This window comes from Puma concolor, chromosome B3, assembly GCF_028749965.1.
Source record: "Puma concolor isolate L17-30 chromosome B3, mPumCon1.1.hap2, whole genome shotgun sequence".
NCBI classification, from domain to species: Eukaryota; Metazoa; Chordata; class Mammalia; order Carnivora; family Felidae; genus Puma; species Puma concolor.
Genome location: NC_141672.1, coordinates 35,527,796 through 35,545,270, shown reverse-complemented (window position 1 = coordinate 35,545,270; position 17,475 = coordinate 35,527,796). Strand labels below are relative to the sequence as shown.

Genomic DNA, 17,475 nt, shown 5'->3' with positions numbered 1-17,475 from the left:
TTTTACAGTACAAAAGCAGAGGTGAACAGTTGCAGCAAAAACCATATGGCACAGAAAGTCAGAAATGTTTACTATATGACTATTTATAGAAAAAGTTTGCCAAGACCTGCTGTAACCGGCTAGTGTGTCAAAATGACAAGGACATAGAAATGATTATAATAGAGTCTTTGTAAACTTATCTTCATTTTAGAGCTTGAGGAAAGGAGAGCTGCTCATTTTTCTGGGGATGGTTTCAGATTATTCTGCCCAGAATAATATCTGTCTAAAAGAGTTGATACCCTGATCTTCCACCTTTACTTTTTTATTCTTCTGTTTGCCACTGTTTTCTCTAACTACTCTTTTTTCACACCACATCACACACACACACAACGTAAACCCCTCCATGAAATTAACATTAAACTTTGCAAATATAGATTATAAATTCCTCTTGTTTGAGGAGGCCTCTACAGAGATTTAGGGTGTAAAGGTATGTTCCAATCTTGCTCTCAAACTTTTTTAAAAGGCGTTTTTAGAGTGTTTTTGCTTACTCTGCTTTTTTTCTGTTTTTACTTCATTTTGTTTCATTAAAGATCTTTCCCCTGGAGACCAACTTTTGGTTTCTCCTATTTAAATGTACCTAAAATCATCCTGTCTATAGGAAATTTTGTGCAACTGGTAAAGACACCCTGACATGATCAACTATGTCATATCTTAATATATGGCACTTAACTATCTAAAGGCATCTGCATTAAGTCAGCCAACTTTGAAGAAAGGAAGAACAGCTAGAACATTGATTAGTCCTTAAATATTCAGTAGCTTTTAAAGGAGTAAACATCAGTTTGTTTGTTAACTCTACTTTCTTAGGCAAATTTTATTGTCTTTGGTTCTTACATGAAGAATATTTTTATTTGAGGTTCCTAATAAGTCTTCCTTGTTTGATGTGTTGGCACTTACTCAAAATATTAATATCTATTTATTTACTATTTAATTTATAATAATTATGTAACATCTTGAGCATCTTAGTAGATGATGTATGTCTTATAAATATGACCAGACTACAATAATGGCAAAGATGACAGTAAATCAACTTCAGGATTATCTCTTTGGAAAACAGACTAATTTTGCTACCTTTCACTTTTGGTATTTAATGTGTAAAGTTAACTAATACAATTCTGAGATTTCACTTCTACTGAATAACAAAAATCTGTCTGTGTTTAGAACAAAAATATTCTTATCTAATACTTATAAAATCACCTACAGTAGCCTAAGACATCATGGAAGCGGGAATGACACACTGTGACGTGTTTAATGCTTATTGCAAATTGCTCTTCCCAGAATTGACTTTAATACACAAATAAGGTACTAATAAAAGATCTTCTTGACAAATAAATTTCCCTGGTAACAGAAAATGGAGAACTGAGTGGGGCAGGGGGTGATAAGACTCCAACTGTTTATGAAAGATAAAGTTTTTCAGTTTTATGGACATAGCTATGGAGATAAAACAAACATGCAAAGTTTTCTTAGAACTAGCACCTTGCAGAAGATGTGTGTGTGTAATTAGATGTGTATGTGGTTGGAAAAAAAGATTCAATTTCTTAAGATGTCTATAATGACCATATTTCAGAAAATACCTCAAAGTAATCCGTTAAGTGGCAGTGATAACATTTGATCACAAATCTTTATGATGGTAAATGTAAAATCTTCTCAACATTATTTCACACAGTTCAGTTTTTTAAACATAGAAGAAAAAGAGTTTGTATGTTCATTTATTCATTAAACACTTACTGAGCATCTACTACATTCTTCTGTTCTGGGTGCTAGAAATACAATTAAAGAACAAATCAGATAATAAGAGCATTTCTGATTCCTCCACTATGTCATCTTCTATACTTTCATTTCCCCACCCTGAGTTTGCATTTTGGAACTTAATGAAGAATTTGTAACTCAAAACTGCATACTTAATAATTTAGCTCACGTGGCATTGTACAACCTAATGAAAGAAGAGGCCAGAGAATTGACCATAGCAGTGTGACAACCTAGAAAGTAAGAACAGGGCAGAAAATTATCAGCTCAAATCATGAAGATTAAACATGGTTTTGAGTATAAAATAGCTACTTTAAAAGATCAATGAAACATTCTGATAAAAGGTCTAGATAAGAATTTGTGTTTCAGTTTTTATGTTTTTATGGTGTTTTTATTGATATATATATTAATATATCACATGGACATATATATGAATGTTCAGTAATACTGTGAATGGAATAATAGGAACAGCACATGAGAGTCAGAATACTGAGCTGGCTTTGGTGCCCTCTTTAAAAAACAATATGAAGATGTACAATAGAGCCCTCATTCTATAAATAACGTCACATGTAGTTTGCCAATGTTAATAAAGCAATGAAGATCAGTGTAGTACCTTAGGAGAAAAATGACCAGTGTTCTGCTTTCCAATTAACCTTAAATGAACATCTTCTCAGTAAAATCATACCAGATCTGATCAGAGGGAGTCATCTCTGTCACGGACTTTTTTCTTTTTTTTTTAAGCCAGGTATTTTTATATCACAAGATTCTCCTCAAATAGCTTGACCCTTGAGATTTCAAACTCAAGTGTTTGCTTATAAGGCTATCTTGTTACCTGACAAATGTGTTCGTGATGGAGCCATCTAATCTTCTGAGACCCTTACTATGCTATCACTTCCTCTTTAACAGTGTTTTCTTTTCCCCACTGCAAAACCAGGCTCGGCTTCCCTCGTGCTCATCTACTTATAGTGTATCTGAGGTATACTTTGCACGTGTTATCTTACATGGTCAACAACATGCTCGCCCTCACCATTTTTCTTATTTTATTTTCCTTTTGCCTTAATTTATTTTGCCTTGCACTTTGCACTTGGCTGAAAGGGATGAGGGTACCAAAAGGGAAAAGTTAGCTGTTTTAGGAGGAAATTTCAATATTTTTATACTGTACTGTTTTCTAAGTTAACTTTTTTTTTTAGCAGTCACTGTATCATGTCGAAATGGTTAAAGTCTGAACAGCCAACTTGATTGTTACCACCACCTTAATTCCATAAAAATTTCTTTGAGCCAGGTAATTTGTTATTAAACTAATATTGGCTAAAGACAAAGATTTTGGTTTTCAGGCCTGTCTAGGTCTCTCTGGTAGCTGAAGATTTACATTAAATAAGTGACAATCTTGTCCCATTAACCATAGACACAGCATCCCAAATTGCCTATTAAATGAAAAGTTAATATGATTCCCCTATTTTTGTATAAAATGGAAGATTTATTCCTTTTTAAAAACTGATTAGGTTACTCAGGAAAATAGTTTCCTTGATACGTACATTTTCATAAGGTTCTTATAATCTGGAAGATTAATTTTGTAATCACTCATGAGATTCGTGCTCTTTTAACAAAATATTTTACATGACATTTGAGCTATGTTTTTTTGCCTTTTGGGGGTCTAATTTCTTATTCTTACTGTGTAAAACCATAGTGTACATGTGTTTCTGTTTTTGTGAAATATTATATTGAAATATTAATAGATTTTGATATCCTTTCCAAAGCAGAGGCACTGTTGAGTAGCTGAGAGAAAAGAGAATTTGTGCCTCAAGAGGGCTAGTAAATAAAAGAACTTTAATACCCTATGAATTTTAAGATCTTAATTTTTTATCTTATAGACAAAACACATTTCTACATGTAGTTTTTGCAGACCACGGTAGCTACCATGGGCAGGCCAGTATTGTTAGCTTTATTCTGTTTGCAGAAATAACTGTCTCAGAATATCATGCAAAAAACCCAGAAAGATGGCACCATCTGAAATACCAGGTTGTGTTTGCAGAACCACAGGCAGGATAGCATCTTTTTGCTTTAAAATTTTAAAAATTTAAAAAATAAATAAATAAAAGCCTCGAAAGGAAGAGCATGACTAAACCCACAAGGGTTTAGCCTCACAAGGTTGAATTTATTGAATCAACAGAATTATAGCCATCTTCTGTAATTTTTTTCTTTTGAATGTTACAGCTATTTTAGATTTTTCTTTTAAAACTGATTTTATGGAGAATGAATTTCTTCTTGAAATATGTATATGTAGGAAAAGGAAAGTAATGAAAGGCAGATGAATGACTTGTGATATCAGCAGACTGTTGAAAGGCAAGATTGATATCATCTCATCACCACATTTTCCATAGGTCTTTTCTTAATTCCCCAGGATTATGATTCCCAGTGTAAAAAATATATAACCCATTTCTTTCTGACACTTCATCCAGGCAATTCTCCATTTCCCATGAGAGTGTATAAGAAGTCTACCATTGGCATCATCTTCAAACACAGCCTACAGCATCCATCAGGGTATTACTTTCTCTGTGACAGCATGTTTGCAGGAGGGTTCTCAGGTTGGAATGTGGAACTGGCTTCTGGGGGGATGGGATTGGGTATGCTGTAGCATTTGCTCCCTAGCACTCTGCTCTTAAATGAACTCTGGCTTTATCTGGATTTGTTACTTTCATTGTGACACATTAGCTTTATTTATTTGTCATAAAATGTGTTTCTCTTTTTGTCATTTGTGGTAGGGTTTTTTTGTTACCAGTGCCATACCTCTGTGGACTCCATAGGTGGTGATTATGTTTAATTTATGATGCTGTAAAGACCAATATCTTGAAGAACTCCTTAGGGATTACAGAATAACCTTCCATAATTTTTTCTATTTCATCTTAAATTGGTAAATGATTATTTTATAAAATTTTAGACTTTGACTCTTACTAATTAGAATTTCAAGAAATGTCCTCATGTGTCATTTTTTCATATGGAAGCCTCTTGATGGAACTGTTTTTAAGTGCATTTTTTTATTTTATAGCATCACTATGGAGGTAGCCAAACTTTCCATGGCTCAATATCTTCTTTTCCTCATTTACATCATCTTCACTGACCTTCACCATTAAAGAAATAAATTCTCCAGTACCTATTGCAGCACGTTGGCTTAATCAATTTCATGTCACTGTCTTCTGTGACATTCATAAGACCAAAAAATAAGCTTTGTTCAAAAAGGAATCTATCCATGAATTGTCCAAGAACAACATAATTGCTAACCTTACCTGCTACTGCTCAGCAAATGTTACTCCATGTAGTTGATTGCCCCTTTGTGAAAAATACAATTCTCTTACTATGTGACAACCTTTGTGGTTGACATCTCATTTATCTTATTTCAATTAGTCTTCACTATAGATATTTAAAGAAGATACTGTCATCATCCTCATTATACAGACCAGGAAAATGAGTTCAAAGAGGTTAGATATCTTGCCTAAAGTCATAAAGTTTCCAAGTGAGTGTCAGAAAATTGTTTTTCCTAAATACCATGCTTTCTGCTGCTGTTCAGGAGTTATTAAAAGTTGGCTGTAGGTGGCCTTCAGTAGTCTTACATTTTCATGGACTATATTTACCTGGTTCAGGTTGATCACATAGTTTGGATTCTTGTGAGAGGATATAAATGTATCTATTAGATGCAAACTTTAATTCCAGGAAATATTAGAAAGACATACCTTTTATAATTATTTTTCGTATATATAGTCATTCAGTAAATATTTATTGAACACTTACTATTCCTTATTTAAATGTAATTATAATCTGCTAGCTCTGTCTTGACCTTAGAATTGGCCTCACATTTGGAATGCATAGAATATCATGAATGTAATGAGATCAGTGTCACAGGTTGTGTACACTATTGTTCATCCCCTCAAGCCAAGTAAAAAAAAGAGAATTCACCTTCCACATTTCCAGCTAATCTCAGCTTTCTTTCAACAGTGTTCCAGCAATGTTCATTTTTTAAAATCTTTTGAAAACATTGCTTCAGAATTCACTTAGTTTAGAAGAAAGCCAGCATGAGTACTATCTCCTTGTAGTAACAGTGCTCTTTCTGACTTACTTGAAAAGTTGTAATATACACTGGATGTAAATTTTTTATGATTTATAACAATAAACAAAAAAATAATCATTGAACCCTTTAAAACCTTATATCTAATGTCTTAGATTTCCCAGTAGCAAGGTTGATTTAAATAATTAGAAATTTTGAAGTTAAATTGATTTTTACTGTTGAGTGGACAGAGACTGAAATTTAATTTTATTTTTATTTAATGCTTAAGAGCTTTTAGCTACCTAAAGAAATGGTGACATTTTCAAATTGTAACTTGCAAAACAGTTGCCCTTTGAACCTATCACACTTTTAGAACACCAGTTCTGATCTAAACAAACCTTGACTGACTGACAATTTGGAGCTTCTGAAATGGAAACTTCAGTTGAATTGCAAATAGTAGATCTACATATTCAAGGAAGGAAGGAAAGATGGAAGGGAAGAAAGAAAACTAGATTTTAAACACTGTAACATTTCCTCTTTAAAAGAAAAAATAGAGCCATTTTTGAACTACCAGTAGCACTACAAACTATTTACCTTGGATGAAACTAATAAAATAAAATAAAGATTCTACACTGTGAAATGATCACCTAAGATTTTCTACTTCACAAAATCTCACTTAGAAAATTTTTAATATTAAATGTATTATTTATTTCAGTATAGTTTTCTCTGATGTTTTACTCTTTCCGGTCACTCTTGCATTCATTGTTTTCATTCTCTTTATTTATAATAGGTGGGAATTTGGAGATAGTGTGAAGAAATCTGTTAGGAATAGTATCTTTTAAAAACACTAAAACTGCTGCTTACCAGAATATATAAATTGTTTGAATCAAAATAAGAAAATACCTCTCTCTTACATCCAAATAAGGGACCAGCCATAAAGATAATGGGAACGCACATTTGACTGGAATATTTGATAAACCTATCTAATCAAAACATTCTTATAAAAGAACTGAAAAGAATTGATTGACATATTTTCAAAAAAAAGATGATGGGTACTTCTGTCTACTTGGGCATAACACTTTTAAATTTCCGTAACAAAAAGATTTTTAAACTGTTGTAGTTGACTGTGAATTTCTGCTTATCCTCATACACTGCCTCATCTATTCTGATCATTTGAAATACAAAAGAGGTGGTCACTGGAACAATGGTATGAGAATTTTAAAGTTTAAGATGAGGAAATATTAATGCATGGATAACAAGTTTAGGAAGCTTTTGATGTAAGTATTTTATAGGCTATGTATTTCTTTGAGAGAGAATTATTCTCCTTTTAATTCTTACTTGTAATATGTACAATGAACTTTGTAGCCAGATCTACTTTCAAATCTGGTTGTAGTAAAATAATGAACTTGGTAAGTCATATAGGAGGCATTCAAAAAATATTTAGGAAATGGTGAATGAATTCTTAAATCAGCCAACTTATCTAAACCTTATAAAGTTTCTATATCCGGGTTTCAAGGAGAATTGATAATTTATGTAAAATCTAGTAGAGTACCAGGGACATAGTAAGCACTGATTTCTTTTTCTTCTTAGATGTGTAAGCTCTAATCACCTCAGACTTGGATTTAGGACATTAGCCAAACAATTGGATTCTCTCTGTTAGTCCTTCTTTCTTCTTAGGTCAGACTAACCTTCCTAAGCACTACCTTAATTCCCATCAGTTCTCTAATCAAAAAAGCTATAGTAGCCTACCCCTGAGCTGTTGTATCAAGAGTAAATGCCTTTCTTCCTCTCTCCCAACATCCTTTATAATTTTTATATAGGATAAAATTATAAATTTTATGATTTATATAATTATAATCCACTGTTTATCTAACATTATTTTCTAGTGACCAACTTCTCCCAGTTTGCCCAGGACTCCTAGTTTAGAATTGAAAGTACCACATCCTAGGACTATTTTGTTTTAAAACTGAAAGTTCTGCGATCTCGCGGTCCATGAGTTCGAGCCCCGCATCAGGCTCTGGGCTGATGGCTCAGAGCCTGGAGCCTGTTTCCAATTCTGTGTCTCCCTCTCTCTCTGCCCCTCCCCCGTTCATGCTCTGTCTCTCTCTGTCCCAAAAATAAATAAACGTTGAAAAAAAAATTTTTTTTTTTAAAAATAAAAATAAAAAAAAAAAACTGAAAGTTCTGTACTCCAGGAACCCCCTCAGTCCCTGGCAAACAAGGACAATTTGCCATTTATTCTCTATCATGTACCTACCACTCCAGTCAAGGGATACCTTCTTGTTATATTCCTTCTTTCTTATTGGCCATTATTTGTGCTATTTTGTCTTTCTGAAATGCCCTCATCTACTTAATAGCTCCAGTCTACCTTCCTCCAGAAAACCACATCTACCAACTCCTACATACCCTAATCATCTTCTGAAGGGAATTTCAATTGTGCTTATAGACAGTATTACTCTATATTGCTTTTCCTTCTGCCTGTTTGATTGTTTTTACTTCTGTTCCTTACATGTTGATGATCAACTTGATTTACTCTCAGATTCTTGTTTTTTAAAATTATTTTTAAGCTTATTTATTTATTTTGAGAGAGAGAATGTGCACAGGCAAGGAACAGAGAGAGATGGAGAAGGAGAATCACAGGCAGACTCCACACTGTCAGCGCAGAGCCCAACATGGGCTTCAATTTCACAAACTGTGAGATCATGACCAGAGTCAAGATCAAGAGTCAGATGCTTAACTGACCGAGCCACCCAGGCACCCCTCAGATTCTCATTTTATTTCTCACTATATATCTACACTGACCAGCATGATAGCCAGTTTAAATTCACTAAAATTAATTAAATTTAAAAGTTAGCTTCTTATTTGCAGTAGCCACATTTCAAGCGCTCAGTAGTCACATGTGGCTAGTGGCTACCTTTTTAGAAAGCACAGATACACATTTTTATCACCACAGAAGTTCTCATAATCAACCATTGTTATTATGATCATCACCATTTATCATCATTATTACTTCTGTTTCTACTTATAGCATTAACTTTGGTCAGGGATAATTCTAGGAGCTTCACATATTTTACTATCAAACATCACTGTCACAATATAGTAACTACCTTGGCATCAACTATCTACAGCCCACATCTCTCTCCAGAGTTATAAGCACCTTGAACATGACTCAGTCCCCAATTTTGTTCCTTCATCCACTATTTGAATATATGATACTACCCAATTACTCAAACTGGAAACTCAAGAGTTATTTTATATCTTTTATGACCATTCAGAACCTAAATCCTATAGATTCAGGGTTTTTTGTATCTCTAGAACCTATGCCCTTCTCTCCAGGAATACTTTCAGTGATTTAGTTGGATTTCTCATCTGGATTACTAGATTAATCTCCAAACCAGTTTCTCTACCCTCATCATTTATTCCATGACCATCTCTAATCATTACATTGCTCACCAGAATGAACTTGTTAAAATGTTAATGTAGTCATGTCATTCCCCTGCTTAAAATCTTTCAGTGGCTCTCCATAACCCTTAGGAATTGGCCCTTACCTCATCAACAATCCTCTTACCACCTCCTGTCATGGTTGAAATTAGCTTCAGCCATACTTATTGCCATTTCTCAGTTGCCAGGGTCCCTCATATCTGTGAATTACACTTGCCTTTTTCTCTGATTTCCTTGCCTTTTCTTCAGCTAACCAAAGTGTAATTGTCCCTTAAAATTCTGCTCCTATATCCCAGCTCCAGAAAGTTTTTTCCTGATAATCTCCCCTCAGCTCCTACCTCCATCTGAGTTAGGAGCATCTCATGCATATCCACATAGCAATATGTACTAACTTCTATTACAGCATTTATCATGAGGTGTTATAATTAATATGTTTACTTAACTGTCTTTATCTATTGCATTGTGAGCTCATGCAGACCAGAAACTGCTTTTTTGTTTGAAACCTGTAATTCAGAGGCTAGATCAATTTGGGACAAACAGTAGGTATTCAGTAAATGTGGGTTGAGTGCATGATTGAATGAATGACATTGAATTACCCCCTAATGGGTATATTTAGAATAGTATTCACTCTATTATTAGTTTATGAAACTTGGTTGAGTAAAGACATTGACTTAGCTTCTTTTAGGTTTTACTCCTTCCCCCATCTAGCACACAGTGAGTATTTAATATACACATATTGACCAGATCTTGAGTTAGAACCCAGTTTCAAATATCCCATTATATATGTGTCATATATAAAGATTTGCATGCATTTTTCTAATTTCTAAAAGCGTATGGTAATCACAGTCAGTACTTCTAAAACATTTTCATTCTACTCTGCCTGACTGTTTCTGCAGGATACTCTGATAGCCATTTTTTAAACAAATAAATAACAGGGTTAGCAGCCTAATTTTTCTTGAATGTGGGCTCAAACAATATCAGTTACTCCAGTCTCTACAATTCTAAATCCTTATTGACCTTGGATGTAATGGGAGTGAAGAGAATCTCAAACTGTAGAATTGACTTTCTCACCCTGTTGTTGAAACCTAAGTTTACTGAGAGCAGGACAGCTTTATTCTCTGTGACCCCAATCAGTCTCCTTGACATCCTGTTTGAAAAACACTGAGAACTAAAGTCTATGAAAAATCATGCTCTCATAAATTTAGATAGGAATTTGTATGGGAATCAGAACTGGTACATAAAAAAAATACAGAAACCTGAGGTTTATTGTTAAGCCAGTAGTAAGTATTCCTTAGTTAGCTTTAAACAAAAATGAAGTCAGAATCTAGTGTTATTGATTGGTAAATAAGTTGTACATAGGCCTCTGATTAAAGCTTTATCTATTACCAAGACACAAAGGGAGTATTGGCTGGCATTTTAAGTCAAAAGAAGGACCAACATATAAATTTCCAGTGGCCATTTTTGTTTTTATTGCTGTCTATCCAATAGTAAGGGGAATTGACATCAAAATGAATTTTACTTTTCCCTAGGCTGATGCCTAGCATTCTTTTTCTTCATGTGCCTTATGTACCACAGGCCAGCATTTTGTCTGTTTCTCTTCTCTCTTAATTAACCCACTTGTCTCTTCTACATGGGAGGTAATCCAATGCATGCTGGCACAGCTTCCTATAAATTACATAGGTTTAATGAATTCTAAGTAGCTCATGGTCATACCCTGCTTTGGTTCATACTGATAGATTTATAGACAGGTTTGGTTTACCACCAATCCCCTAATTTTTAAACATTAAGATAAACATCTTCTTGACTACCAGCAATATAAATTTTCTTTGCTTGTTCACACAAATATGCATTTGCGTACAATGAAATGAGGAACCTAGATTTCAGCAAATGGAATTATCAATTTTATCTGGTCCTTTTTTCCCCTTTTCAAAAGCACTACTAGGTATTTACCCAAAGAATACAAAAATACTAATTCAGAGGGATACCTGCACCTCGATATTTATAGCAGCATTATCTACAATAGCCAAATTATGGAAACAGGTCCCTACATCTTGGAAATAAGGATGCTCCTTTCCTCAGGGTATAGGGAGGGCAATGCTTATGACCTGTTTCGAGAATGAAGTGCAGGGCAAGGACAGAGAGACCCTCTTGCTTCTGCCATTTTCTCAGACTTACTCAGTTTAAAATATTTAACATTCCAAGATGCCATATTTTGAGGTAGCATGTCCTGAACCCCATCATCATATTGTCCTTGAATTCCGTTATATGTCATACTCTACTGTCATTTACCAACTTATAAGTAGAGCAAAGTAGTTTCACATGAAAATAACTAAAAATGTTGACCAGATTTCTAGACTAGTGTTCAAAACTGAAATAGCACTGTAGTTTAACTGAATTGGGAGTCAAATAGACATATATGATTTTCTTAAAAATTACTCTTTTTTAATTTTTTTAAGTTTATTTTGAAAGAGAGAGAGCACAAGCAGAGGAGGGGCAGAGAGAAGGAGAGACAGAATCCCAAACAGGCTTCCTGTCATCGAAACAAAGCCTGATGCCATGCAGACTCGAACTCACAAGCTGTGAGATCATGACCTGAGCTGAGATCAAGAGTCGGACACTTAACCAGCTACGCCACCCAGGCACCCCTAGACATATGTGATTAAATGTAGGAATCTATGTACTATTTGTAACATTATTTCTTGGGGAAATGCATTTTAACCTCTAACAGAATCCAGCCTACTGAAAGGCATTTTTATTCTGACAAACTCTAAATGGCAACAGAATCTTTCATCCTCTTTCTTTCCTCCAACAGCTCAAATGGGATATCTTGCTTAGAATATTCACTTACTAGGGGAAGGTATAGGAAGAGGGAAACTTGCAATTTGGGTCAATGGCTTCTTGACAGCATCATCAATCAATGTCTGTTGAGGATGTTTATATCAGGGGTTTATGCCTATATGGTTAAATTTCAATAAGCTTTCTATTATGTGGTATTATTTCTTTTCTTTTTAATGTTTATTCATATTTTGACAGAGCGTGAGGGGGGGGGGGGGGTGGGCAGAGAGAAAGGGAGACAGAATCTGAAGAAGGCTCCAGGCTCTGGACTGACAGCACAGAGCCCGATGCAGGGCTTGAACTCACAGACCTGAGAGTCACAGGTCATGAGATCATGACCTGGGCTGAATTAGGACTCTTAAATGACTGAGCCACCCAGGCGCCCTGTTATTATTTCTACTATATGTTTCTAGTGAATGCTGATATTTCTGACTTATTAAATGCCTTTTTTGTCCTTATTACCTTGTAAACACCATAAAGGTCTTTGAGCCAACTTAGCAAAGTAAAATAAATATATGACTGTGAATTAGAAGAGGTGACTTCTGTTACCTGGTCTATCCATGAGAAAGCTAAGTCATCATGAATGTAGCCAACAAGATTCTCAATACTGCTAAAATATTAATGGTACAATTTTAAAGGAATTGGGTCTTGATCATGCTGTGTGCATTTTCCTTTCTACTTGAAAGTTCAGAGTGCCAAATAAATACAAGTAAAAAAAAAAACATGCTTTGAGCTTAAAAGTCTATAACAGATTTTGATGTCTTGAGTGATTGTAAAAATTGAAATTGATATGGTTGTTATTTGTATTTGGTTCTTTATACTTTCAGTTTTGCTGACACTACCAATAAGTCATGGTTAGTCATCAAGTATCTACTAAGCATCTACAATACCGAGTAGACATTACCGTATTAGGTATATAGAGAATGTAGAAAAAATTATAGGGCCTTACTTAAGGATTTTACAAATTGGTATATTGTCTATTTTTTAATCATATTTATGTATTCAGACTGCGATGTTGAAGAATATCACTAGAAGCAGTGCTGTTGGCTCTGAAAATTAAAGCTATTCAATATTAGCATTAAAGAAAAGTCTATGGGAAAATCATCATTCTTCAGTCCTTTGTTCACAAAATAGTCATGGGGGGAGTATTTTAAAATTCACCAAATTATTGTTCAGTCCCAAAACAGAACTTGCTTAGGGTAGTTTTTCCTAGAATAGATTTGAGTCATTGGGACCTTATTATATAACTTTAAAAGTGCCATAATATTTCTTTAGGCCACATTTTTGTCTAGATAGAGATTGTGTCAGTTATTCTAAGTTGGTGGTAGTTTCATTTAATTTATTTGCCAAGTACAGACCCTTTTGGAAAAGAGGGACAAAGGCAAAGCATGATGTTACTCTTTATTAACATTACTTATTGAAGAAGAATGCAAATTTTCACCTTTTAACTGCTCTCCTTTGCTCTGCTAAGTTATCTAACACATTTGAGTGATATAGGAGACCCTGAAAGAAAGAGGACTCCAGTAAGCATCATAGGTTAGAATGAACAACATATGCAAAGGTGATATTGTTTATGTAAAGTAATTTTATGTATTTTTTGAAGTCCGCTCAGTTGAATATAAGGGCATATTTTAATCAAACTAATAGTCTTTACCATGTATTTTTAGCCACCTGCTTGTGTTTATCTAATAAATTCTTCCTACGCTATTTAACAATTGCAGCTATCATTTTCCAAAATAGATTAATGTATAATATTTACAGGCTTAATAATCCTGTGTGTGCTATGTTTATTATTCAAGAGGTTTTTTAATATCATTTTATCTTTTCACAGCATCTCTCTAAGAATATTCATTTTATTCTCATTTTTATCAAAAATTACAGAGTTAAAAATTATAGAGAGTTGAGGGCTTTTCTATAAGATATACCCTATCATCATCAATATGCTAACTTAGAAAAAAAATGGGGAATATATGGTACCATCCTTTCTATTGGCTTTAAAAAGCTCACCTTGTATAGTTACATATATATAATGTCAGTATTTGATAGGTATGCTCATTTTTATCATACTGATTAACTTCTCTTCAGCTTAAATCTTTTGGGAACCCAGACTCATGTTTAGGTTCAGTGAGGAATTTTATATCCAGGAGTAAATATCAACGCATTGGATGATAAATTGAAGCTACATACATCCTTTGAAATACATGTGCTTGCATTATTTGTGAATCTACTACCCTTTAAAATACTTTTGACTTGGGGCGCCTGGGTGGCGCAGTCGGTTAAGCGTCCGACTTCAGCCAGGTCACGATCTCGCGGTCCGTGAGTTCGAGCCCCGCGTCAGGCTCTGGACTGATGGCTCAGAGCCTGGAGCCTGTTTCCGATTCTGTGTCTCCCTCTCTCTCTGCCCCTCCCCCGTTCATGCTCTGTCTCTCTCTGTCCCCCAAAAAATAAATAAACGTTGGAAAAAAAAAATTTAAAAAAAAATACTTTTGACTTAATTTTCATGTGACTTTTATTACTATAGAAAGTGAAGAATTATGAAAAATAGATTATTATGTAAAATATAATATTTTATAATAAAACAGAGCTAGATACGTGTTATGCATAGGAAAACCAATGTTGCATATATCCCTTGGAATTGAGAGGGGAAAAGAAAAGAAGTAGTAGCTATGTTGGTACTCAAATGTTTTGCATTTTAAGGGGAAAAAAAAGAATGAAAACAAGAGGAAGGGGGTTAAAAAAGAAAGGGAATGATGGAGAAAGAAAACAAGCCCTGGTTTTTCATTCCCTTTTCTGCTTCAGTATTTAAAGAAGAGGTGATTTATTCTGACTTTCCCATATTAAATAGTTCAGTGCATAAGTAGCAACTTACAAAAGAAGGGTGAATTCAAAAAGACCTTAAGGATATTTTTGGATTCATATTCCATGAAACCCTGAAAGGAATTTAGATTCATATGGACTTTCATAGTTTCATGAGAACATAGTTTTCAATTGTGTTAGCAATTTTCCTTGTGTTATTTCTAAATCTTCCTTAGGATCAGAAAAGAAAGGTCTATTTTTGAAATTTAGTCCATGGCATTCTGTACTCAATATTGCCTAGAATCATAAAAATAAGCTTGCTGCTTTTTTTTTCCTCTTTGGCAACTTGCTATTATCCCAGCACACAGCAATTAAATCTAATTCTGTTTGGGCTACCATGCCTAACTGTTCTTGTTAAGAAGCATGGCATGAACTGATGCATGGCTCTTTGAGAAGGCTGCTGTGTGTATCTGCATTGAAAGAAAAGTTCTTATAGCAAACTAGCCTTTTGAACTCAGTATTGAAGTTGCAGTAATTAATGATGAACTGTGCAGTGCTTGACAGAGAAGGGAGTTCCCCAGGAATAAAAGTGGGAACGGTGGCAGAAAATGGTCTCCTGCAGTCAGATGCTGCTAAATTAGTCACAGGTGCTTCTCAGTTGTTAGAGGTAGGCATCCCTTTAAGAATATACATGAGTGGGAGAGTAAGGAAAGGGAAAAAAAAAGATGCCACTGGGACATGCAAGAGGTTGCTATGAGGAAACATTGAATCAATCTTCAATCTCAAATATTTGGCTCAGAGTCAGAAGTACTTTGGGTCCAAGTAAGACTGATTTTAATTGTCTTACCATCAGATTTCACAGACTAATCATCCAGCTTTAAATATATCAAATATGTATCCATGACAATTCCGTATCCCTCATATCCATGACAATTCCAAAATCTTTAAACAAACTTTATAATTGCCTTCAATATTTTAAATGGGAGCATTGGTTTAATGATCAAGTGATCAGCACCCTTCATTAGTTCCATTAACCATTATCTTGTTTCATATGTGCATGTTTTACTTACCAGAAAATAAACTGGATGCTATTTTTCCAATGGGAAAAATGTTTTTCTTTTTTACTTTTAAATAACAGTTTCATCTCAAAAAGGTGGGAAACAAGTGAATGGTCCTGAAATTGGGCATTTAATCTTTATATTCCTAAATTATTTTTGTGGGCATAAATTATTAAGTTTTGCTTAATTTATATCAGGATGTTCCCAATGAAAATTATTGTTAGTACAGCAATTGAACCATACAGCTATCAATTATTCCAACCTTTGATATATAAGTTAATGAAGTTTAAACAAACAAAAAGTGTTGTATGAGCAGAAAGCTCAGAAGCATCTAAGTGCCTTCCTTTAGCTCATTTCCGTTTCTTTATACATAGCAAGTTTATCTTTAATCTCCCCAAGTCATCTGTCTTAGAGCCATGTAACACAGTTCAAGAGTTAGAGGACAAGTCAAAATAATCTTGGGTTATTCACTCAACCTCTGCTGACACCATATAACAAGGGTCTCTATAACCTCACTATTATATGTCAGTGATAGTAGTATTTCTAAAGTGTTCTTGGGCATGTAAGTACCACTTTTTCAGTCCATCTGTATCATTATATTGTCACTTACAATTAATTGACAGTTAACTTGTAATTTATTAACTAACTTTCAAACATAACTGAACTCTGTTTCAAAGGCTTGGTCATGTTCCCCAACTAGAGCTATCTACTTGGACTTTGCTTTACTGAATCATTTATCCTGGTAGATGTAGTCATACTGTGTCATTGCTTTAAGTTATGTTGGAAATCACTTTGGCTTCATTTTAAGCATCCCATCCACAAAGAGAAATTCTGCTCTTGTGATTAGTCATGATGTGATTCTGTCTTCTCTTACATGCACGTACACCTTTTAAAATTTTATAAGCTATGCCTTTTGACTATGGCCTATTGACTTTAAAAGACAGTTTGAGATCAGGAATGATATTGGTGTTTTTAAGGTCTACCATGTGTTTTGAACGTTAAAGTAAGAAGTGTGAAGAGAATAATCTATAAGAATCCCCATTCTGTTATTTATTACCTCATTTACATTCACCTACTTTCTTAGTGCAGTTCCCTACACTCCACTTTTTTCTGTGTCTTTTCCCTTTCCGTGTGTGTGTGTGTGTGTGTGTGTGTGTGTGTGTGTGTGTGTTAACAGAAACTACCTGTCTTCTTTATCTCTAGTTGTTTCTTGTTTTCCTTTCCCTTTTCAATGAATAATAACCCAACCCATCTCAGCCACTGAGAAGGAGTATCAACCTTAATAATTTCTGTTAAAGTGAATGTTTATCTCAGTTTGCTGTAAAGGAACAAAATGGGATGAGTGTAGCTGCTTTAGTGTTTGAATATGGTGACCCAAACATATACTGTGCCCAAATTCTAAGCCAACTAATTCACAGGAGTATGGGAGAGATAATCTGGATGAAACTAGCATAAATGAATTAGGTATTATAACATTTCTACTGTAAAATTTCTAAGTCATACAGTGACCCTGTGAAAAAACTA

The 17,475-nt window shown here is 34.4% G+C and overlaps 1 protein-coding gene across 18 annotated transcripts in view; it reads left to right on the top strand.

The window, feature by feature from the left end:
* The window catches only part of GPHN (gephyrin), a 635,492-nt gene that overhangs the window by 441,529 nt on the left and 176,488 nt on the right, over positions 1-17,475 (top strand). Inside the window, exon 10 of one of the 18 annotated variants that reach the window (XM_086709492.1) lies at positions 2,717-2,758. The exons of the other annotated variants lie outside the window; for them this stretch is intronic. Within the exon in view, the coding sequence (XP_086565618.1) occupies positions 2,717-2,758 (42 nt within the window). The remainder of the gene's footprint in view (positions 1-2,716; positions 2,759-17,475) is intronic. 18 annotated transcript variants of the gene reach the window in all.